Here is a 27,002-nt window from a genome sequence, read left to right as displayed (position 1 = left end):
AGGTTGAGGGAGACTTAGATACAGACAACAGAAAACTAAGTGGACTGTGAAGGTTGAGGGAGACTTAGATACAGACAACAGAAAACTAAGTGGACTGTGAAGGTTAAGGGAGACTTAGATACAGACAACAGAAAACTACTGACAAGAGCAGAGAAAGTTGCGAAAGACTGGCTTTCTCCGGCGGCCCCATTTACCCTGGGTATCGACAGTAAAGGGTGATGATGATAAAAATAATGCAAAAATAATTTTTTTTTAACATTTTTTTCTGTAAACCAAAAACCAAAGTTGGCCGCCTTTGAATTAACATTTCGTTTTAATTGCAATAAAACTTAATAATTTTTCGAAACACCTTGAAATTACTTATTAAATGGAAAATCGAGATCAGTCAATATAAAATGTACGTCTTTATATTGATTATAAAATTCTGAATACATTTAAGAACTGCTGGAATTCATTTCCTAATTTTAATATCTGTCTCAGTTTTAATAGTTGTGTATTTTTACAAGCTTTTATTTAACTTGCTTACTATGTCTGTATGGGTTTAAACGGACGAGCCCCTTGGGACGGTTATTAGATAATCCACCCACTTACTTATCATTTGGATCCGCCTATAATTATCAAGCTTACATAAAAAGATATAAAGATACGTATCATTTATCGACCTGTTCAACCTTTGTAATACTTGCTCTAGTTCGAAATTTTCCAGCTGTGGTAATTTTAATTAAGTGCTCAGTAGTTTAATAAAATGTGTGGGTTAATTGCAGAACGTTATAAACAATATTATATCATATATTCCTTGTTACACAGAATATTTATTAAGTGTAATTTGCAAGTGACGAAGTGGACGGCCATTTTATGTAGATTATGATGTGACGTAGTGGACGGCCATTATAGCCAGGTTCAATGGTGACGTAGTAGACGGCCGTCATTGCTAGTTTTCACAGTGACGTAGTAGACGGCTAAAATTTCTAGTTTAAAACGTGCCGTAATGGACGGTCTTTGCAACTAAGTTCACTGTAATATTAGTGAACAGCTATTATAGCTACTCCAAAAAGTGGATGGCCGTTATAGCTATACTAACAAATGCCGTAATATATGACTATTTTACAAAAAACCGTAATGGACTGCCGTTACAACTAGGTTCACTGTAGGATTAGCGGACAGCTCTTATAGCTACTTAAAAATGCCGTAATAAATGACTCCTATACGCAGGTTATCAAGAAAATAAAGACCAACCCATCTAAGAATTGATTGCATCAGTTTCGTCCAGATCTCCAAGGATTGTATAGGTTAGGTTTATACTAGTTTTTAGCAACTGTATCTTAGTTTACCAGCTTGTGTATTTTGTGTTTAGTCTAGACTGTGTTAGGTGTAGATATTGTATATACTATTAAATTCTTTTAGTTTTCAACGAGCCTTTTTTTTGTTTCTTATGTATTTTTTGGCTCGTTTGGGCAGGTGTAACAATTATAAATAAATACAATCCACAACGAGAATCTGTTTCAAGGGTGCATAATTATCATCAATCACAAGAACACATGACAGGTAGAAAAACTGACGAGAAGGTACACGATGTTGACCACACACCACTTTGCTTCACAGTGGCGTAGCGAGGTCGGGTGTCACCCGGTGCGGCACTTAATGGTGTCACCCCCCCCCCCAGAGGCATAGAGACCCTTCCCAGGGACAAACTTTCAAATTTTCGATTTGCACCCCCCCCCTCAAGTTTTCGATTTGCACCCCCCACCTCAAACTTTCGATTTGCACCCCCCCTCGAGTTTTTCTCTATATATTTTGCTATTTTTTGCCTTGGTGTCACCCCCTAAATGGTGTCACCCGGTGCGGTCCGCATCCCCCGCCCCCCCCCCCCTCGCTACGCCCCTGTTGCTTCACACACTGCCTCGTTCACAGACTTTTACGACACACTCTTGCAGTAATGTTAGGGTAGAAATGAATACCGTGTTTTATTTACACCATGTGATGGTGTAAAAAAATCCGAAGCACGTCTACCCCCCCCCACACACACACACAAATCTACCTCCAAACAAAATAGAAATTTATACTTTAACCTGCCCACACTTCCCCCCCCCCCACATCTCCCTGTCTGAAATTTAATTACATCCACCCTCGCTCAAAAAGTTTCATTAGCCACCCCCTTCCACACAAACAAGTTATCTGAAAGAAACGGTGTCCGCTTCTTGAAAAACCATGCCTGTTAAACCAAACCGTCTCTATATAAAAACGCGAATATAAAATTTTATAAACTTTAAACATACTTTAAAGAGCCGGGTATTTTTTGTTTAATAATTTTAACTTGGCGTAGAGTTTTTGTAATTTTTATTTTTTATCTAATGTGGGTCATGAATATAAATTTACTGTATGTAATAATAAATCTATGTATAGCTCATTTATTATACCTCATTATTGGACTCAAATAAAGTCGGTTTTACAAATCGTACCTATGTTTGTGGATGTTATAAAAAATTAGAAGTTAACTATAGGCATGTTAATTATCTATAATACAGGTTTTTTTTAAATATTATAAATGATTAGGCATAATCGCTTGCATTATTGTGATGTATAGCATTTATTTTCTACTTTTTAGTTCAATCAGAAAACGTGGGTTTTAAAAATAAATTTAATGATAATTATTTTTTACTTTTTAGTCTTTGTCTGTTTGTTTGCATTCAAATCTTGCTATCGATTTTATCTTCTCGCATTCACTTTTTTGCTTCATGCCTTTCTTTGTCTTGACGAGCAATAGCATGACGCTTTCTTCTTTTGCTTGGCGAGAGATCCTTTCTTCTTCGGTCTCAATCGAAAGTGCAGCATCAGTTCTTTCTTTCTGCTTAGCAAGACGAGAGACCCTTTCTTGTTCTGTCTCAATCGCAAGTGCAGCATCAGTTCGTTCTTTCTGCTAAGCAAGACGAGAGACCCTTTCTTGTTCTGTCTCAATCGCAAGTGCAGCATCAGTTCGTTCTTTCTGCTTAGCAAGACGAGAGACCCTTTCTTGTTCTGTCTCAATCGCAAGTGCAGCATCAGTTCGTTCTTTCTGTTTAGCAAGACGAGAGACCCTTTCTTGTTCTGTCTCAATCGCACGAGCAGTAGCATGACGCACTCTATCTTTTGCTTTACGAGAGACACTTTGTTCTTCTGTCTCCATCGCTAAAGCAGCAGATTTTCGGTTTCGAACTTTTTCGAGCTTCTTTTGATACTCACCTTCTTCCATAATTTTTGGTCGTTTAGGAGGATTTTACAATCTGTATCCTGCATTGCGCTTCTCCTGACACTTCTGGTGTGCCTTTTCCAATCGACGTTTCTTCTGTGTTGCCGTTTCTTTCACCATTTTGCCCTCGCGTGCAAACCATTCGACCATCAACATTCTAGTTCCGGATCAGTCAGATTTGCATAGTTTTGTACACAAACACCGCGCGACCACTACTCAGCCAATCGCGTGCTCGCTCCTTCATAATTTTTCATTTGTTTTTCAGTAAGCCAGAAGAGGGAAAGTACCGAACCTTGTTTTTATCAAATTACAATTACTAGGTTATGTCCCTTTTTTGTACAAATCAGTAGGAGTCTAAAATGATCAATAAAATTTTTCCATGGATCAATTTAGTAATAATAATAATTGAATATTATATTGTCATCGGAAACAAAGCTTCCCTGAAAATTTCAGCGCGCTAGCTAACTAGGAACTCCCCGAAATTTCGATCGCTAGATTTGATGGAAAGACAAACAAACAAACAAACAGACGCGAAAGCAAGTTAAAGAAAACGTGGGAAAAATGTAATATAAGAGAAAGTTTAGGGGAGATAACTCTTGCTTTATTTTTGTTTTTAAATATATTTATTATTTTTCTTCCTCTAAAACAAATAGCTCTATTAACTAGGAACGAATTACATTGACACACTTTATTGATTCTGCAAAAGCTTGCTGCATCTTATCTTTGTTAATTTACTATGCTTATCAGATTTTTTTGTTTTATTAAACTCAACACAAGGACAAAGAAAACAAATCCGTTGACAATTTTGCAATCTTGACCTAAAATCGAAGCCATCAAAACCATAAGCTGATTTCAATGTTGGTTAAGTAAGTGTTTTTATATATGGTCAGTTGGAATCGCCGTGATGTCTCCACCCATCTTCCCTTCAACTGATGCTGTGGGTTAACTGTACAGTCTGGGTCTAGCAGGTCCCAATACACGCCGGGTCTAAAATCCATTATTACATTGAACGAGTCTAAAGCCTCTGACTGCTAAACTAGGACGGAGTCTAAGTCATGTGACATTGTTGACGGACATTCAAGTCCAGTCTGTTGACCTTCTCGCCGTTAAGATGGTGCATGTCCTCTTTATTGATTAGAATTATTGGTCGAACCACATTGAACCAGATATTACAGATTATTTAAACAAAAACATCATCACTCATTGTATTTGATAATTTCACAAGAAAATAATTAGATTGGAATACCCAAGGGAAGAGGAAAGTAGGCCGGTCAAAAAAGGACAGATGATGAGGCAAGGGGTAAACAAATAAAGAGCGATGCTCAGAATCGAGCCGGATGGAGAGGTGTGACTGCAGCCCTTTCCTCCCCAGGTAAATGAATAGGTCAGGTGAAGCTGTAAAATGACTCAATTATAGACCATCTTTCATACAAATATCTGCATCAGTTTTACGTTTCAAAACTGTTTTAATTATGATTACAAAATATCTATGTGGCCCCCAAACTTATTGTAAACTTTATGCCTTATTCACTTCCAAGTCTCGAGTTCGAATCGGGGTTAAAGTCAGTAGACCGTCCCTCAGTCCACCCAACTCTGATGGGTACCTAACTCATGCTAGGGATAGTAAAGGCGGCTGGGCATAGTGCTGACCACACTATCTCTTCATATGCCGTGGTCACAGAAACAAGTGAACTCTACTTCACTTGACCGTCAGGTTTGAAAGGAAAACTTTACTTTACTGCCATAACAAATTATCTCAGGACAAAATATCTCATGATTATTAAATCGATTATTATAGAATACATAAAAACTTTCTTAGATACAGTTTTAGTAAACCAAGAATATCTGTATACACTATTACCTCATGAACCGATGTCTCTGAATCATATATATATATATATATATTGATAGATATAGATGTGTGTGCTAGTATACGTATATCCTCTTAGTGTCTATACATTCGTTGTCCTTGTAATTGTGTCGCTGTAAAGCTGTGTAGATGTGAAATATAACTCCATTTTTATCGCTACATATTAATACATAGTCCACTAACAATCCTCGTCGGTAGAGACAGTTACCCAGACTAAAACCACAAGTAAACCTTTAAATTATAAGCATTATTTTTAACAAGGTTGTTTTTTCTTTACTTTTTTTTCTCTACTATAATAAACAATAGCATCGTAACGTTATCATTTGTGAAGTCATTTGTCATCCACTAGCCACGTGATACAAATGGTCTTGAGCTTAACATCGCTTTATCTATCAACCAGTAGTTAAAACGTCACGCTGTAGTGGATATCCAGGCTACATCCTGAACACAATATAATCGATATCAAGCTAAGAAAACATTAAAAAGTAAATTTCTAACAGTCGTTTTTTATTGTTGAAACTTGTGGCACAAACATTTTTTTTTTACTTTTACAGACTTATTTTAAATTACAAAATCATTTATAAAATCAAAATAAAAAAATCACCCATTTTAAATTTTCAAAACTGTAATTTTTTATAAGGCTACAAATTGTCAATACAAGCGATGTTGAAACGCGAGAATTACAGCATCTATGATTAGTAATTAGCAGTAATTACTCTAATACTCAAATAAAAAAAATATACAAAATTGATGCATAACATAAAGTGAAATGAATGAAAAGCTAACATCTCAACAGTATCTGTCCATCAGTAATGATGTTCAAACAATCTTCAGGTTTGGCTTAGTAAGCCAACTTCTTGTTTAAATTCTGTTGAGCCCAAACCATCTCACTGCATGATGTACAAGTCAGTCACGGGGCAGTTGAAGTAGAGTTCGCCAGCGTCTGTGACATAAACATAGGAAGGGATAGTGTGGCCCACCGCCTATATATTCTCTAACGAAAGTCAACTAGGCCTACTCATCATAGCTATAGGTGGGCACATGAGTGTCGTACAGACTCGAACCCGTGATTAAAATTGGGACCAATTTTACACTCAACAACCTCACCTAACAGTCCCATTTAATTGAAAGAAAAAAATTATATATATATATATATATATATATATATATATATATATATATATATAAATATATATATATATATATATATATATATATATATATATATATATATATATATATACATATATATGTATATATATATAAATTGTTGTTGTTTATCAATTTAATTGATTTTTTTTTCGTTAACTGCATCAAAAACTACGTGTATTGTAATGCAGTCTAACTGTTAGTCAGCCTCAATTAGTCTTGAGTTGTTTTAGGGGACCCCATCCGCTATCTATTCAAATTGTCCTATTGATTGATTTTTTTTTTATCCTACCCGTCATAAAATGTCTAAATAAAAGTAATCCATCGTTATACACTCCTCTACTTGGGTTGAGCAGGATAGAGGTAAACATTTCCACTCCATTGTCGCGATCCTTGACTGGTTGACAAGTATTCCGTAGGACAGGAAGAAGTATTTTTATTCATTTAGTTACTAGTTATCATTGTTTTTTTGTAGCTGATATTCTGAGTAGTTAAAGTATGATGAAGATGTATATAGATATATTTATAGAGAATATATATATATATATATATATATATATATATATATATATATATATATATATATATATATATATATATATATATATATATATATATATTTATATATATATATATATATATATATATATGTATATATAATAGATACATATATGTACATGTATCTATCCTTACGTTGAATAGTTTTTCTTTCATGACATCATTAAAAAAAAGATTGTTAGTTTTTTGCATGTATGTATTCTCTCGAAAAAGATCGATTTCTGTCTCAAACTCATCAACCTTTTCTACAGTCCGACTCTACTGGAAGCGACATCCTAACATAAAGTGTTATATAAGAATAAATCAACGTTTTGGCGGTGCTACTTCAGAGATATTTCTACCGTTTTCAAGTAACGTTTGTTATAGGTATATCAAAGAAAGTTAGATATAAAATACAAAACAAACACACGTTGCTGACAGAATTGTAATTGTAATCATTTTGCTATTGATTGTTTTATTGATTATCATTTAGACTAAACTTCTGTTTAAACCTAAAGGGATTTTTTCCCCATTTTCTGATTTTTTATATTTCTAAGCACTGTTTCACTAGTATGTTTTTAATTTTTCACACGCGCAGTGCCTTAGCTAGTAGAAAACAGCTTCAAATAAAACGTTATTATTCCCTCAAGTGAATCTAAGAAAGAAATGAGATCCAAAAAAAATTATTAAATGCACGTAAGAAAACAAACTAACGATTTATGTTTCTGGCATTAAGCGATCGCAAGACATTAATGTAATAATTCAACTATTTACTCAGGCATGGATATCACAACTGTGCTCGCTCTAGTTGTTGCTCTGATGTCAATAAGAACTACAGTTACAGCACCACCAACAACCAGAAGGATAATTACTACTATGCCAACAACCACAACTACAACCCGCGCAACCACATCTACAACACCAACAACCACAACTACAACCCGCACAACCACATCTAAAACTCCAACAACCACAACTACAGCAACCGCAACTACATCCCAAACTACTACAACTACTACAGCCCCAACAACCACAACTACAATCCGCACAACCAAATCTACAACACCAACAACCACAACTCCAACAACCACAACTAGAACCACAACAACTACAAGTACTACAACCATAACAACCCCAATCTCAACAACCACAACTACAACCCCAACTACTACAACTACTACAACCCCAACAACCAAAATCACAACCCCAACAACCACAACTACAACCCCAACTACTACAACTACCACATCTCCAACAACAACAACTGATACTCCAACAACCACAACAACCACAACCACAACTGCTACAACTACCACATCCCCAACTACAAGTACTGATACCCCAACAACCAGACCTACAACCCGCACAACCACAACAACAACACCAACAACCACAACTACAACCCCAACTACTACAAATACCACATCCCCAACTACAACAACTAATACCCCAACAACCACAACCACAACCTCAACAACCACAACTACAACCCCAACTACTACAAATACCACATCCCCAACTACAACAACTGATACCCCAACAATCACAACCACAACCCCAACAACCACAACTACCACCCCAACTACTACAACTACCACATCCCCAACTACAATTACTGATACCCCAACAACCACGACAACCCCAACAACCACAACCACAACTACAACACCAACAACCACAACTACACCATCAACTACAACACTAACTACAACTACTACAACCCCAACTACTACAACCCCAACTACTACAACCCCAACAACCACAATTACAACCCCAATTACTACAACTACCACATCCCCAATTACAACTACTGAAACCCCAACAACCACAACTACAACACCAACTACAACTACTACAACACCAACAACTACAACTACAACCCCAAAAGCCACAACTACAACCCCAAAAACCACAACACCAACACCAACAGCTACAACTACTACAACCCCAACTCCTACTTCTACTACGCCAACAACCAGAACAACAACTGTTACCACTCGTACGACAGTAAAAACGACATACAATTGCCTTCAGGTCCCAAAATTGGATATCGTACACTATATGGCGTGCAAATTGTAAGTAATGTTCCTGTTTTACTAAACTTTAATTTTATCAATATCTATTAAACCGTTTCGCCGCGTCTCTTTCTGCAGCTACAAATTGTCACTTCAAAATTTTAATTAAGAATAAATTTTAATTTTTCCTCTATTTTTACAGGTTAAAATCTGCAAGTAAAATATGAAACTCTAAAGCGAACAACCTACAATTGTCTTTGTCGTTGTCTACAATTTGTCTTTGTCTTCCAGAAGACTGAAAACCTCAAACATCTTAGTTCACATAGCTAAAAGACAAAATTTTGCATGTAAATTTCTAATGTTTTTGGGTCTTCTACTTTTATGCACTTTTTAAATTTTTAAAATATATTTAAAAAATTGACATAAATTGATATAAACATTCTTTCTTAAATGTAACGCATTTCGTTTTTAACTTTTTGTTATTCAATACACTGGAATAGTTTTACTGATCATAGTTTTACTAATTATGTTATATTTTTGGGACCGCATTAATTATTTTAAAAAATTTCTTTATATATATATATATATATATTAGTGCTAATCAGGAGCCATCAATATCATAGAAAGGTAATAAATGTTTTTTGTCATTTTCTTGTTAAATAGTTTAAAAATCTAGTTGAATAATCACCCATGCTATTATTACAATAGGCTCTTTAAAAATGTTTTCATGTTTTGTAAAACTGCTTTTAACTACTCTTTTTAAAAACAGAAACATAATAATATCTACTTTAAAATACTAAGAAGAGAGTTAGTTATGTAGGCCTGTATTATTTTAAGTTTTTTTAGTACTGCTGAGATTTCTTCTTATGTAATATTGATTTTTATAAGGGAAGTAACTTTTGGTAAAATTATGTACACTTGTTTACATGCAATTACTTATATTTGATCGTTGGATTCAAATAAAGTTGATTTCAAACATACGTTTCTGATTGTGAAATTTATTTTTAAAAATTCACCTCCTGATTGGGGGGTCATTCAAAAATAACGTCATGCTTTTTAAACGACTTACAAAACGATAGAAATTCACCGCTATATGATGTCATTTATTAATTGTAATTGATTATAAGCAATGTTCACTTGATTCATTTACTACTGAGTAACCTTTTCTAAATTATATAAAAAATAACCAGACCTTCTTTGTTTTGTGAATTAATCAAATACTTTGCAAGTAAATCAAAATCTGCTGACTAGTGTCTGCGTGGTCTGGCGGCTTTGTAGTTCTGCCCCTGTTCACATTTTGGAAACAAAGCGTGGAAGATATAAAAATAATACATTCATACATCAAAAGAAAAGAGTAGACAGTTGTTTAAAATAAAATAAAAAGCAATAACCATTTATGAATTGAATTAATTTCAAACTAAAAATGCTGTGCTTACACAATTATTTAAATCAACTGAGTTTGCACTATGCTGTATAAATAATGGCCATTCAGTATATATATATATATATATATATATATATATATATATATATATATATATATATATATATATATATATATATATATATACATATATATACACATATACACATATTATTATTTATATATTATTATATATATATATATAAATATATAAATATATATATATATATATATATATATATATATATATATATATATATATATATATATATATATATATATATATATATATATATATATATATATATATATATATAGGTAGGCCTATATATATATATATATATTTATATATATATATATATATATATATATATATATATATATATATATATATATATATATATATATATATATATCGATATATAATTGATCTGTGTGTATCTGTGCAAGAAAAGGTTTAGTGACCCGTGTATTCCCTTTTACGTACTAGGACGGAAGATCTACGTCATGCATATGACCACAGGGATGTTATTACAACATCATACAACATTTTATCGCCTCGTATAATCCAACTCTGTAACAATCGCCCACGCAATTTTCGCTTTATCCTAGTCCAAAATGTAGACTAGACTTCTTGAGACTTATTGATTTTTTACTTACAACGTGAAACGTCTTAAAATGTGTTAGATCTTTTGTCTCATGTGTTGAGGAGAATGAACAAATAAATTACGCTAGGTTAGTAGAAGGTAGTTAAAACGCACCTAGTCAACAAAAAATGTATTTTTCTTTTATTTTAATCACTAATTATAGTGTTTTTGTTTTTTTTTATTTTTCTGTTCATGAATTGCTTTATTTACCAGCCCCCCCCCCCCCCCCCCCTGCAGCGTTAATTATACTGTATTCGTTTTTTTGTTATCATTTTTAGTGTGATTAAAATATAATCACTTTTAGCTTAATTGTACGTGCAAAATGTCAGGATTTATTCTCAAACATTATTGATATCGTTAGGCTTAATATTAATTAATCTATTTTTTAAATTGTGTATTCCAACGTTCTTTAAATATGATAATTGGTATAAGCCTAATATTTGTTTTTAAACATTTTTATCAACAAGACGAAATCCCATTGATCGAGCTATCAATGAACTACTCTATTTTATGTTTGCACGACAGATGTTTTTATAAAATCTTAAGTGAAGTATCTGATCGAATTGATCTTTTATTTTGTTTCTCTTATGTTTCCTTTATCAAATGTGTTGATACAAATGAAACTTAATAAAAATAACTTGAAGCAATAGAGATGTGGCCCATAAAGGGAAAAAAAATGCCATTCATAAATTGGAGAGAACTTTAAAGAATGGTTAATATTTAGACGGCCTACTTTGTTCGTCGTTTTAATTTCCAAAGTTGAAGGAAAACGTAAAAAAAAGTTATTTAATTTAAAACTGAAAATTGCTTCGCAATAATTAATAAAAGTATATATATATATATATATATATATATATATATATATATATATATATATATATATATATATATATATATATATATATATATATATATAAATGTATATATATATATATATATATATATATATATATATATATATATATATATATATATATATATATATATATATACATTTATATATATATATAAAATTTGTAATTAAACTATCATTTATTAGAATTAAATAGCGTAAGGTAGGTATTTATCACATTGAAACATTTTATAGAGTTTATTAATGATTAAAAATAAATATTTACATAATGAATATTTAATCGATGTGTCACAAACTGAGAAAACTCTTCATGTCAAATAATTTTATTTATTTTTATTGCAGAGATTAAAGTAATTTTTTATCGAAAATAACATTTATTAAACTTAAACACAAATCCCATTTAAAGACTTTTTTGGATCCAAGCATATATTATCATTAAAGTATGGTAGTCAATCATTTTTTATTTTAACATCGTTTAATAAAACTAATAATCAAAGTATTTGTTTGTTACTTAATTAATTCAATCATTAATATCAAAATACAAATCGCGTTTAATTTTAAATTATTATATTAATTATTATATAACCTGTTTTAGTAATTTATTTTTATTAAGTCATTAATTAAATTTAAAATGCTAATTCCGTTTCCATGACAAAGTTAGATTAAATCTTTTATTTAAATAAAAAGTGTTGTCTTTCTTTACACGATACAAAACTTATATCCCGAAGTTTTGTGTTTGGAGCACGGACTCGCGCTTGTATGATGCCCCCAACTCTACTAATGGGTACCTAACGGTAGGGAACGTAAAATATACTTTAATGGGCCGAAGTCACTGGCAGATATAAACTCAAATGTTGTTTTAAAACTTCCTGAACACAAATAGTGTAATATTCTAGTTACCAGTTTTGTGTGATGAAGGAATGAAAACTCACACGAGATGTCAAATTTTCTCTTTTAAATATAGCGCACTCACTCACACATATAGACACACATACACACACTCACACACTCACACACAGGCAAACACACTCACTAACACATCCACTCACACACTCCCATTCACACAAACACTCACACACACACGCAAACACACTCACTCATACACACACACTCGCACACCCCAACTCGTACACACACACACACACACTCGCACACACCCACTCGTTCACACCCACTCACACACAGGCAAACACACCCACTCACACCCCAAATGGGACGAACGGAGATGTTCACTACCCTATAGATAAACATCGCCCAACACACGTGTCTATTGCAGATGTCTTTTTACTACAATATAATTTTCACATGTGTTGCACTGGTTTTTATCCGGCTTACCAACTGCGATATTTTACAGAAAAATACACGAAATAATTTTACTGCAGAACGCCATTTAAATGCCTTTTGCGTTCAAATTTTCTAATAACAATTAGTAAATATACATGATTAATTATTTGCAGGATAAATATACCATAGGCCAGCTATTGTATTTCACAAACAAGAAGAGAAAGATGGAAATGATTTTTAATCTTATTTTTGTACCCTAGATAGATAAGAGTACTAGGGTACGATTGTGTGCGCAGCTGATATTGAATTTTTAGTCTATAAAGTAATAGATGAATGTCATGAAATCTTCAAAAATATAATTTGGATGTTTATGTTAATTAAAACGTAATTTATTTTTTTTATTCATTGGTGCATGGATATTTAGCACTTTAATTAAAGCATTTATATTTTTGTTCAGATTTTTAAATAGGGACACAATGCAAGCAAGTTTTACCATAATTTACTTTCAAGGCAGATCGATAAAAATACGTCAGCAAAATCTTTCTAAAAATATGTTGCTTTAAAGATTTATAATCAAACTGTCATTAAATGTTTCTAATTTTTTAACTAAAACGATTTTTCGACTGTTCACTTACATAGATCTAAACATCTATTCAAACAGGCGTAGTATTATCTATTAATAGATAAGTATGTGCGCGCGTGTGTGTGTGGGTGGAGTGTGGGCGCGGTACTTAAAGTTTACACAAAGAAAGATTGTTTATCTCTATGCCTTGTAAGCTAAGATTGTTTATAGACTGAGTCTAATAAAATGTATCTGATTTAATTTAATAAGACGCATTGAATATTTCCACTTGATCATTTCCTTATAGCAATTTAACTGCGTGTTTTAACCTCCTGCTCTTTCTACTTAAAAGAGTTGTTCGCTGGTCAAAATAAGGTAAAAATAAACATTTCATCTTTTAAATTTAAAAAAATCAACTTCTTTACATTTCGCTTTCAAAAGTTTTTTGTTTTTTTTTAAACAAAATCAAAATTATCTGTTAACGTGTAAAAACTTAGATTAATAATACAAAATTCATGCCTTAAAATTATTTTTTAAATTATCGGTTTCCGTAAACAAACGATTAAATTGATGCAAATACGTATTAGTATGTTTGAGAATTTTTTTTTTAAATTTCGTATTGCTAATGAAAGTTTAAAATACAGAGGTTCTATCACCCCTGAGATCGACCTAAGCTAAACACCCAAAATGAATGTTATCTACAGTTAATTTTCAAGTTTCATTTACCTCCACAGACACACACATGCTCAAGCTTCAGTGATCATAACAATGATCGAGTTTTGTTTCTTTTTGTACATTTCTAATCACCTTTTCTACTTTTCTTTTAAGTATCATCTCGATTCCAAGCTAATGACTTATTCTTATGCAATTTCCCCTTTGCGTGCACTTTTCCTTTATCGAAAACTGCATGATACACATCACGTATTACATTGTCACGTGCTTTTTTGCGAACGGTGGTAGAGGCACTTTCAATGTACCGAAAAAGGAAATATAACAGAAAATGTGTTACATTTTAGTTTTTACAATCTAAGTTTTAAATAAACTTCCTGTTAATTGTTTTTTACTCTGGGAAATTAAAAATATTTTATTTATTGTTGTGTTTAATGAGTTCTTGATTTAATGATAAATGAATTTACATACAAGCATTCAACCAAGCTAATAAGTTTCTATTTCTGACTTCACTAGCTTAAATGAAGCTGTGGTTTCACTTTGTTTTATTCTCTGACGACTAAAGTAGAAATTCGCCAGATTAAAGAAACACGCCTCTTCATTCATTCTTCGATATTGTTGATCAGTTTAATGGTTGGTGTGTAGCTCTTCATTCATACTTCAATATTGTTGATCAGTTTAATGGTTGGTGTGTAGACAACAGGGAGGGTAGAGCTCACGAATAGAGCTGGGCTCAAAACGAATCGATTCAACCGAGCATCATTTGTCTTTATCATGATTGATTCACCTACTACCCAGTGATAAACACGTTCCTCTCCAATGGACATTCAGAGCACAACACAAGATGAGAGACATATTGAGAAAATTTTACGGTGTTTCACTACAGGAACATATGGTTAGGATTAAAAGAAAAACAATCAATATTTGTAGCCTATATTTATAAATATTGAGAACAACTTAATATTTTCCTTTTCTTTTATTTAAGCACTTTCTTATTTTTATTTTTACTCTTCTGTTTCTTCTTCTTCTTCTTCTTTTATACTCAATTTTAAGTTCAAGGGGATATTTTCCAACACATAACGTGTTTACTTGTTATACGACTTTTGAATCGTTTACCCCGATGTATACCTTTTTTTTTCTTTCTTTATTGTCTTCCATAGTTTTTGTTCAACTAAGAAAAAATAAAAAGCAGAACTTGTTCTTAGCTTTTGATCTATCAACCTTGAGCTTTAACGCCCTGTCAACAACGAATTTACATTTGTAAAATTGCAACAATAGGCTGTGTTCATTCCGAAAACAACTTCATCAGCCCTAAAAGTAGTTCAATAAAAACAAATTGCTGAACAGAAAGGGCATAAAAGGATCATAACCTTGGTAATTCATGAAACACATCTGAGGCTTAAGACGTCATAACTCAGGTTAGATTTTTTCCAATAAAAAGCTTTCACTGTTCATTAACATTTTGTCAAAGGACGCGTCTCACATAGTACGTGTGCATGTTCTGATCAAAAGGATAAATCTTCAACGTTACACATTATGACTTCAAAGTGTACATAGAAGAAGTAAAAGTAAGTCTTTTTTATAAATACTCTTTCTCTTTCTCTATGTCTCTCTCTCTCTCTCTCTCTCTCTCTCTCTCTCTCTCTCTCTCTTTAGAGTGATAAATTTTTAAAACTTTACATTATGTAATGTTATGTGTTACTTGTTGAGTCTTTGGTTAAAGCTAGCAATGGCTCTTAAAAAAGTTTTAAATTAAAAAAGCAGAACTGTTTTTCGTCTAAAAATTTAAAGACTAAAGTCTTGTAAGTCAGAAATTCTAGATATAAAAACAATTATAAACATTCCATAAGAATATGGCAGAATCGATTGACATAAAAACAATAATGAACATTAAATAAATAATATATTTGAAACATTGTTATAAAAACAATAATGAACATTAAATAAATAATATATTAGAAACATTGATATAAAAACAATAATGAACATTAAGTAAGTAATATATTATAAACATTGATATAAAAACAATAATGAACATTAAATAAATAATATATTTTAAACATTGATAAAAAACAATAATGGGCATTTAGTAAATAATATATTAGAAACATTGATATAAAAACAATAATGAACATTTAGTAAATAATATATTATAAACATTGATATAAAAACAACAATGAACATTAAATAAATAATTTATTATAAACATTGATATAAAAACAATAATGAACATTAAATAAATAATACATTAGAAACATTGATATAAAAACAATAATGAACATTTAATAAATAATATATTAGAAACACTGATATAAAAACAATATTGAAAGTTCCATAAATAATGTAACACACGATGGATATATGATCAGTAATAGGAAATTAAATAAATAATATACCACAGAAACAATTAATATAAAAAACTAGTGAAGATTCAATAATAAGTATATCAGAAACAATGCGTATGAAATCAATTAATTAATTATTTTATTTTAAAAATCTCGATTCAACCGAGCATCATTTGTCTTTATCATGATTGATTCACCTACCACCCAGTGGTAAACACGTTCCACTCCAGTGAGCATTCAGAACACAACACGAGATAAGAGACATTTTGAGAAAATTTTACGGTGTTTCACTACAGGAACATATGGTTAGGATTAAAAGAAAAACAATCAATATTTGTAGCCTATATTTATAAATATTGAGAACAATTTGATATTTTCCTGTTCTTTTATTTTAAGTATTTTTTTTCTTCTTCTTCTTCTTCCTTTTCTCTTTCTTCCCTTTCCGCTTTTTCTTTTTCTCTTTGCACTTCTCTTATTCTTCTTCTTTTTCGTACAAATTTTAAAGGGGATATTTTCCAACATACAGCGTGTTTTCTTGTTATACAACTTTTGAATCGTTTACTCCCATTTATACCTGTTTTTCTTTCTTTATTTGCTTCCATAATTTTTGTTCAGCTAAGATCAAATAAAATGCAGAACTTGCTCGGAGCTTTCGATCTAACAACCTTGAGCTTTAACGCCCTGTCAACAACGAATTAACATTTGTAAAATTGCAACAATAGGCTGTGTTCATTCCGAAAACAACTTCATCAGCCCTAAAAGTAGTTCAATAAAAACAAATTGCTGAACAGAAAGGGCATAAAAGGATCATAACCTTGGTAATTCATGAAACACATCTGAGGCTTAAGACGTCATAACTCAGGTTAGATTTTTTTTCCAATAAAAAGCTTTCACTGTTCATTAACATTTTGTCAAAGGACGCGTGTCACATAGTACGTGTGCATGTTCTGATTAAAAGGATAAATCTTCAACGTTACACATTATGACTTCAAAGTGTACTTTGAAGAAGAAGTAAAAGTAAGTCTTTTTTATAAATAAATCTCTTTCTCTATGTGTGTGTCTCTCTCTCTTTAGAGTGATAAATTTTTAAAACATTACATTATGTAATGTTATGTGTTACTTATTGAGTCTTTGGTTAAAGCTAGCAATGGCTCTTAAATAAGTTTTAAATTTTAAAAAAAGCAGAACTGTTTTTCGCCTAAAAATTTAAAGACTAAAGTTTTGTAAGTCAGAAATTCTAGATATAAAAACAATTATAAACATTCCATAAGAATATGGCAGAATCGATTGACAAAAACAATAAGAATGAACATTAAATAAATAATATATTAGAAACATTGATATAAAAACAATAATGAACATTTAGTAAATAATATATTATAAAAATTGATATAAAAACAATAATGAACATTAAATAAATAATATATTTTAAACATTGATATGAAAAAAATATAATGTAACACACGATGGATATATAATCAGTAATTGGAAATTAAATAAATAATATAACACAGAAACAATGAATATAAAAAACTAGTGAAGATTAAATAAATAGTATATCAGAAACAATGCGTATGAAATCAATACTTATTATTGATTTAATTATATAATTTTAAAAAACTTCGGATATATAGACAAGAGTGAACATTTAATGAATTAGTCAGAAACATTGGATATAAAAAGAATAGTGAACAGTAAATAAATAGTATAACTCAGAAATATTATACATAAAATCAATGATAAACCTTCAATGTAACTCAGAAACACTGGATATAAAACCAAATGATAACAATAATTAAATAATATAAGTTAAAAACAATGGATATAAAACAATAATGAACATTTTATAAATAATATAACTCGGAAACTTTGGATTTAAAAACAGTATTAAACATTCAATTAAAACATATCAGAAAAGTTGGATATGAAAACAATGATGAACAAGCAATAAATTATATGCCAGAAGCTTTGGACATTAAAATAATAGTGAACACGCAATAAATACTATGATTTGAGAAATGTGGATACAAAAACAATAGTGAATATTCAACAAATAATCCAATTGTGTTGCAGTTAATTGTCATAAAACGAAATTAAAGTACAATATTGTATGGTCCAGTTTTCGGCCATTTAATGAATCGCCGCTACCTTTTTGGTCAGCATTTCGGAGTTTGCGGGACACTGAAAAGCTAGAAAAAAATTTGCCATTGTAGTCATGTAACGCTTGCTATCGTATGTCATGAATGTTTGCAATAATGTGGAAAAAAATTCTTCTCCATAATGGAACGTAATTTGCAGTCACATGCAAGAAACAAGAAAAGATTGTTATCAAATGCAAAAAAAGCTTACTTTATTAACATCCAAAAAAAGCTTGCCATAACATTTTAAAAAATCCTTGCAATTACATCTAAAAAACTTGCTAATGCATCCAAAAAGCTTGATATAACATCAAAAAATGCTTTTTATTTATATATCAATAAACATAGAATACTTTTACCTAATCTAATCAGTATTATTATCTATTGGTTAGTTTCAATGCAAAAAACCTATAGGCGTACAATCTACTACCTCATTTATAAAAACAGTATACATGAAATTTAAAACTTTAATTTTGCAAATTATAAGGCAGAATAGAATAACATTAATGTATTCATAGATTTTACTGAAACTATTCACACTGTTTTGTATTTAAGGAACCGAAGAGTGAGCTGTAGAAGAGATGAGTACCCTCTTGTTTTACGCATTGCTCGCCCTTACCACAGTAGTCGTTGTTAATGGTGAGTTAACCTGATGGTTTTTAATAATACGTTTTTTTTTATATTTCGACATGGTTTTTGAAATATTTTAGTGTAAAGTGTGTAAAACAAAATAGAAAGTACACTTAGATTAGTGCTTTGTGGATTAGATGTTCAATTCATGAATTGCAAATATTAATTGTAGACATTTTAAAAATGTAAATAATTGTAGACACATTGTAAACTGCAAAGAATAGACAGATTTATCTAACCATTTTTTAAACCTTTGTTTAAATACTAGAAATATAGATTAGTATAATCTTATTCAAAATAATTTTGTTTTACATAAAATCCCAGGGAAAGGATAGTGAAAGAATAGGAATAGGATTTTTTTAAAAGTTAAACTAAAGTAATCTACGCTTTTCTATTCAGTGGTTTAATGTTCTATTTAACAAGAAAATAATTTATTTTCTACTTTTTAGTAAATGATTATATAAGTTCTTCTTATTTAAACGTTTTCTATTAAAGGTTTTGATACATTGAAACTTCAATTTCTGGCATTAATTTTATTTATTAAAATCAACAATATAAATTTATACATTTATTTTTTGTCGAAATCATAATTAAACTATGTTATTTTGAAGGCTGTTGTATACTGACAAAACCTACTATTCAAAAAATATTGAATTTAATGGGGGATAGCATTGCAAAAAATTAATATACATTTACTGCTATTGTTTTGGGGAATTTTACTGTTAACTTAACGTATTTTCTGTTATTGTTGTTGGGGTTATTTATAGGTTTACTGTATACGTTTTACTCCGTCGGTTTATTAAAAAAGTACGATTCCTCAAGTGGTGACGTTTTGTGCAGGATATTTTATTTGTATTCTGTATAAATAATCCATTATTATGAGTCATTTACACAAATAAAATTGTATTGCAACAAACATAATTCAATATTTAATCTTATCACTTCATTAAAATTTAATTAATTAATCTAAATTAATTAAAAATTAATGTAATTAAATTACAAGTGTTTATACATTTTGCTTACAGCTAATCCAACTCCAGCAAACGATGGTACAAACACATTATTTAAACAAATTACTAACGACATATCTTCAACAACTGAAGAATGTACAGATGCAACAACCACAACTACTGCATCTTCAATTACTGAAGAATGTAAAGACGACACCACCACGACAACCGAAGAATGTATAGATGACACCACCACGACAACTAAAGAATGTAAAGATGAAACAACCACAACAACTGAAGAATGTAAAGACGACACAACCACAACAACTGAAGAATGTAAAGATGACACAACCACAACAACTGAAGAATGTAAAGATGACACAACCACAACAACTGCATCTTCAACAACTGAAGTATGTATAGATGACACAACCACAACAACTGAAGAATGTAAAGATGACACAACCACGACAACAGAAGAATGTAAAGATGACACAACGACAACAACAGAAGAATGTATAGACGACACAACCACAACAACTGAAGAATGTAAAGATGACACAACCTCAACAACTGAAGAATGTAAAGATGACACAACCACAACAACTGCATCTTCAACAACTAAAGTATGTATAGATGACACAACCACAACAACTGAAGAATGTAAAGACGACACAACCACAACAACTGAAGAACGTATAGATGACACAACCACAACAACTGAAGAATGTAAAGATGACACAACCACAACAACTGCATCTTCAACAACTGAAGAATATAAAGATGACACAACCACGGCAACAGAAGAATGTAAAGATGACACAACGACAACAACAGAAGAATGTAAAGATGACACAACCACAACAACTGCATCTTCAACAACTGAAGAATGTATAGATGACACAACCACAACAACTGAAGAATGTAAAGATGACACAACCACGACAACAGAAGAATGTAAAGATGACACAACGACAACAACAGAAGAATGTAAAGATGACACAACCACAACTACTGCATCTTCAACAACTGAAGAATGTATAGATGACACAACCATAACAACTGAAGAATGCATAGATGACACAACCACAACAATTGAAGAATGTAAAGACGACACGACCACAACAACTGAAGAATGTAAAGACGACACGACCACAACAACTGAAGAATGTAAAGACGACACAACCACAACAACTGCATCTTCAACAAATGAAGAATGTATAGATGACACAACCACAACAACTGAAGAATGTATAGATGACACAACCACAACAACTGAAGAATGTAAAGATGACACAACCACAACAACTGAAGAATGTAAAGATGACACAACCACAACAACTGAAGAATGTAAAGATGACACAACCACAACAACTGAAGAATGTAAAGATGACACAACCACAACAACTGAAGAATGTAAAGATGACACAACCACAACAACTGAAGAGTGTATAGATGACACAACCACAACAACTGAAGAATGTAAAGATGACACAACCACAACAACTGAAGAATGTAAAGACGACACAACCACAACAACTGAAGAATGTATAGACGACACAACCACAACAACTGAAGAATGTAAAGATGACACAACCACAACAACTGAAGAATGTATAGATGACACAACCACAACAACTGAAGAATGTAAAGATGACACAACCAAAACAACAGAAGAATGTAAAGACGACACAACCACAACAACTGAAGAATGTAAAGATGACACAACCACAACAACTGAAGAATGTAAAGACGACACAACCACAACAACTGAAGAGTGTAAAGATGACACAACCACAACAACTGAAGAATGTAAAGATGACACAACCACAACAACTGAAGAATGTAAAGATGACACAAACACAACAACTGAAGAATGTAAAGACGACACAATCACAACAACTGAAGAATGTAAAGACGATACAACCTCAACAACTGACGAATATAAAGACGACTCAACCTCAACAACTGAAGAATGTAAAGATGACACAACCTCAACAACTGAAGAATGTAAAAACGACAAAACCTCAACAACTGAAGAATGTAAAGACAACACAACGACAACAACTGAAGAATGTAAAGATGACACAACCTCAACAGCTGCATCTTTAACATCTGAAGAATGTAAAGATGACACAACCTCAACAACTGAAGAATGTAAAGACGACACAACCACAACAACTGAAGAATGTAAAGATGACACAACCACAACAACTGAAGAATGTAAAGATGACACAACCACAACAACTAAATCTTCAACAACTGAAGAATGTATATATGACACCACCACGACAACTGAAGAATGTAAAGATGACACAACCACAACAACTGCTCCATCAACTACCACAGAATGTGAACATAGCACAACCACTACAATGACACCTCCATCAACTACCACAGAATGTGAAAATGGCACAACAACAACAACTACACCTTCAACAACCACAGAATGTGAAAATACCACAACCACAACAACTGCACCATCAACAACCACAGAATGTGAAAATGACACAACCACAGCAACTGCACTATCAACAACCACAGAATGTGAAAATGGCACAACAACAACAACTGCACCTTCAACTTCTACAGAATGTGAAAATAGCCCAACCACAACAACTGCTCCATCAACTACCACAGAATGTGAACATAGCACAACCACTACAATGACACCTTCATCAACTACCACAGAATGTGAAAATGGCACAACAACAACAACTACACCTTCAACAACCACAGAATGTGATAATACCACAACCACAACAACTGCACCATCAACAAACACAGAATGTGAAAATGACACAACCACAACAACTGCACCTTCAACAACCACAGAATGTGAAAATGGCACAACCACAACAACTGCACCTTTAACAACAACAGAATGTGAAACTAGCACATTAACTACCACAGAATGTGAAAATGGCACAACAACAACAACTACACCTTCAACAACCACAGAATGTGAAAATGGCACAAACACAACAACTGCACCTTCAACAACCACAGAATGTGAAAATACCACAACCACAACAACTGCACCTTCAACTACTACAGAATGGGAAAATGACACAACCACAACAACTGCACCATCAACAACCACAGAATGTGAAAATGGCACAACAACAACAACTGCACCTTCAACTTCTACAGAATGTGAAAATAGCCCAACCACAACAACTGCTCCATCAAGTACCACAGGATGTGAAAATAGCACAACCACAACAACTGCACCTCCAACAACCACAGAATGTGAAAATAGCACAACCACAACAACTGCACCTTTAACAACAACAGAATGTGAAACTAGCACATCAACTACCACAGAATGTGAAAATGCCACGACCACAACAACTGCTTCATCAACTACCACAGAATGTGAAAATAGCACAACCACAACAACTGCTCCATCAACTACCACAGAATGTGAACATAGCACAACCACTACAATGACACCTTCATCAACTACCACAGAATGTGAAAATAGCACAACCACAACAACTGCACCATCAACAACCACAGAATGTGAAAATGGCACAACAACAACAACTGCACCTTCAGCAACCACAGAATGTGAAAATGGCACAACCACAACAACTGCACCTTTAACAACAACAGAATGTGAAACTAGCACATCAATTACCACAGAATGTGAAAATGGCACAACAACAACAACTACACCTTCAACAACCACAGAATGTGAAAATGGCACAAACACAACAACTGCACCTTCAACAACCACAGAATGTGAAAATACCACAACCACAACAACTGCATCTTCAACAACCACAGAATGTGAAAATGGCACAAACACAACAACTGCACCTTCAACAACCACAAAATGTGAAAATACCACAACCACAACAACTGCATCTTTAACAACCACTGAATGTGAAAATGCCACAACCACAAAAACTGCTCCATCAACTACCACAGAATGTGAAAATGCCACAATCACAACTTCTCTATCAACTACCACAGAATGTGAAAATAGCACAACCACAAAAACTGCTCCATCAACTACCACAGATTTTGAAAACGGCACAAGTACAACACATACAGCAACTACAGAACCGGCAGACAACACAACCATAACAACTATAGCTTCAACAACTAAAGAATTTATAAATGACACATCCACAACAGCGGCATTTTTAAGCACTACAGAAGCTAGTAATGACTCAACCGTAGCAACTACACCTTCACCAAGTGAAACAAACACAACAACTGCAGCTGTAACAACTACAGAATTTATGAATGAAACAACCACTATTGTGATCACCAACACAACATTTAAAGAGACGGTAACACCAACTGTATCTACAGAAACAACACCAACATTAACAGATACAACAACACTAAGCCTACCAACAATCACAACTACGCCAATATCCACCACGACAATAACTCCTACGCCTACTGCAACACCTGTATCGACCAACTCCACAACGAATGTGTCTGACGATTGCGAACACTTCTTAAAAGATTTAGACCTAAACAAGTATACGGCCTGCATGTTGTGAGTAATTTTCTTTTCCTTTTTTCGTGTTATAGTAGCTGTTACCATTGCTGATGGTTCTGTTGTTACTGAAACTAGCTAAAGTCTAACAAATACAACACCTACATCAATGCTCTTTATGAAAACTTCTGAATTATATAACGTTTATCTTGTTTTGTTTAATCAGTAATTTTGAACAAGTAACAACTTTCAATTTTAAAAGAAGCATAAGCCGAAACAAAATACAATATTGTCTCAAATGTACTATGATTTAACATTTTTGGACAACATTTAACAAATAATGAACTAATATATATGTAATATGTTATATGAATGGTGTTATTGAGAGAATGCTGGAGAGATGGGGTAGTTTATTTAATGTGATATTTTCCTAAATCCAAATATACCAGCTAAATAGTATAAATCCAAATATACCAGCTAAATAGTATTATTAGTATTAGTTTTAACGTTCCAATCGTTATAAAACAGAAAGTTAACTTTATTATGATGATTTATAAGTCTATAAATAACCAAAATATTGTTGTTGTTTTTTTATTTCATCCTTAGGAATAAGTCAACTTCTTCAACAACATCGTCAAATAACACCACAACAACAACTATACCACCTACAACATCATCCACAACTGAATCAACAACCACAATAAATTATACAACCACAACTACATCTATACCAACTGCAACTACAACAACTTTACCAACTACTACTACAACAACTATACCAACTACAGCCACTACAACAACTTTACCAGTTTCAACTACATCCAAAACTGAAACAACAATCACAACAAATACTACAACCACAACTACATCGATACCAACTACAACTACAACAACAAGTTTACCAACTACAACTACTACAACAACTATACCAACTACAACTACTACAACAACTATACCAACTACAACCACTACAACAACTATACCAACTACAACTACTACAACGACAACACCAACAACAACCACTACAACAATTACACCAACTACAACTACTACAACAAATATACCAACTACAACGACAACACCAACAACAACTACTACAATAACTGTACCAACTACAACCACTACAACGACAACACCTACAACAACTACTTCAACAACTATACCAACAACAACAACAACGATTTCAACAACAACCAAACCAACAACAACAACTACAACAACAACACCAACTACAACAACTGTATTAACAACAACCAAACCGACAACAACTACAACTACAATCATACCAACAACAACTACAACAACAGCTAAACCAACCACAACTACTGTTAAAACCACAACTCTTCTAGATTGTAACGCGCTTATAAAAGTGGATATGCAGCTTTACAAGGATTGCATACAGTAAGTTCAATGCCATTTTTCAAATTAAATCAATACTTTTTTTTTATATTTGTATTGTAAACTAAACTGAAGGCAAAATTTTTTTTATATTTTTATGTTCTCATGCTCCGTGTTTGTTTGATTTACAGGTCGAGGAATAAATTACAACAGCTGACACGTCAAAATGCGCGTCTAAATTTAATGGACTCGCAATCAGCTGACAAATCAAAGACGAAGCAGAAAAATAGTTAAATTAATGGGAAGAGAATCAATAACAGTTTTAGAACATTTGTTTTATATAATTTAATACATTAAGTTTTCTTCATTTCTAAAAGTAAAAGTTGTTATCTAATTATAACCCTTAATTTGAGTTTTAATTTTACGTATAAATGGTACGATGTTTATCAAATACCATCAACTAGATATTCATCTTTATGATAAGTATCTTTCAAATTTTTTTTTATTTTTATTTCTTCTATATTATTCCGTATTTTTGTACACATAGATATAAATGTTTTCTAAATTTATAATATATTTGCATAAAATATCACTTTAAATAAATAGTTTTGTTTTAAAAAATAATTGTTTCCTATAAACTTCTCATTTGATTAATTCATATTGGGTCTAAATTTTACAAAACAAATAATGTTAATTCAAGAATTATATAATCTATAGTCAACCTTGGAAAATATAAAATTAAAATATTTAGAATTTCAGCACTGGTCGTTCTCCTATCGTAATTAAAACTTACTCAACGACGTATATAAAAAAAAGTCAGCTTATGTTTTCCGTATAATAAACGTTTGTAAGACTTCATGTTTTGCAATAGGTGTTCCTTGTTTATGTTGTTTTCCTTTCCTATTGG

The 27,002-nt window shown here is 32.0% G+C and overlaps 1 protein-coding gene across 1 annotated transcript; it reads left to right on the top strand.

Moving 5' to 3' along the window:
- Positions 1 to 7,562: 7,562 nt before the first annotated feature.
- LOC131950612 (mucin-2-like) lies at positions 7,563 to 26,312 on the top strand. The gene is made up of 4 exons (XM_059312817.1): positions 7,563 to 7,896; positions 20,374 to 24,817; positions 25,364 to 25,653; positions 26,287 to 26,312. The coding sequence occupies exons 1-4, from the start codon at positions 7,563 to 7,565 to the stop codon at positions 26,310 to 26,312; spliced, it is 5,094 nt and encodes a 1,697-aa protein (XP_059168800.1).
- Positions 26,313 to 27,002: the final 690 nt, after the last annotated feature.

This window comes from Physella acuta, unplaced genomic scaffold (assembly GCF_028476545.2).
Source record: "Physella acuta isolate Inbredline_101_S28 unplaced genomic scaffold, ASM2847654v3 ptg000774l, whole genome shotgun sequence".
Classification (NCBI taxonomy): Eukaryota; Metazoa; Mollusca; class Gastropoda; family Physidae; genus Physella; species Physella acuta.
Note: the sequence above shows the minus strand (reverse complement) of the source record. Positions and strands in the feature narration are given on the sequence as shown.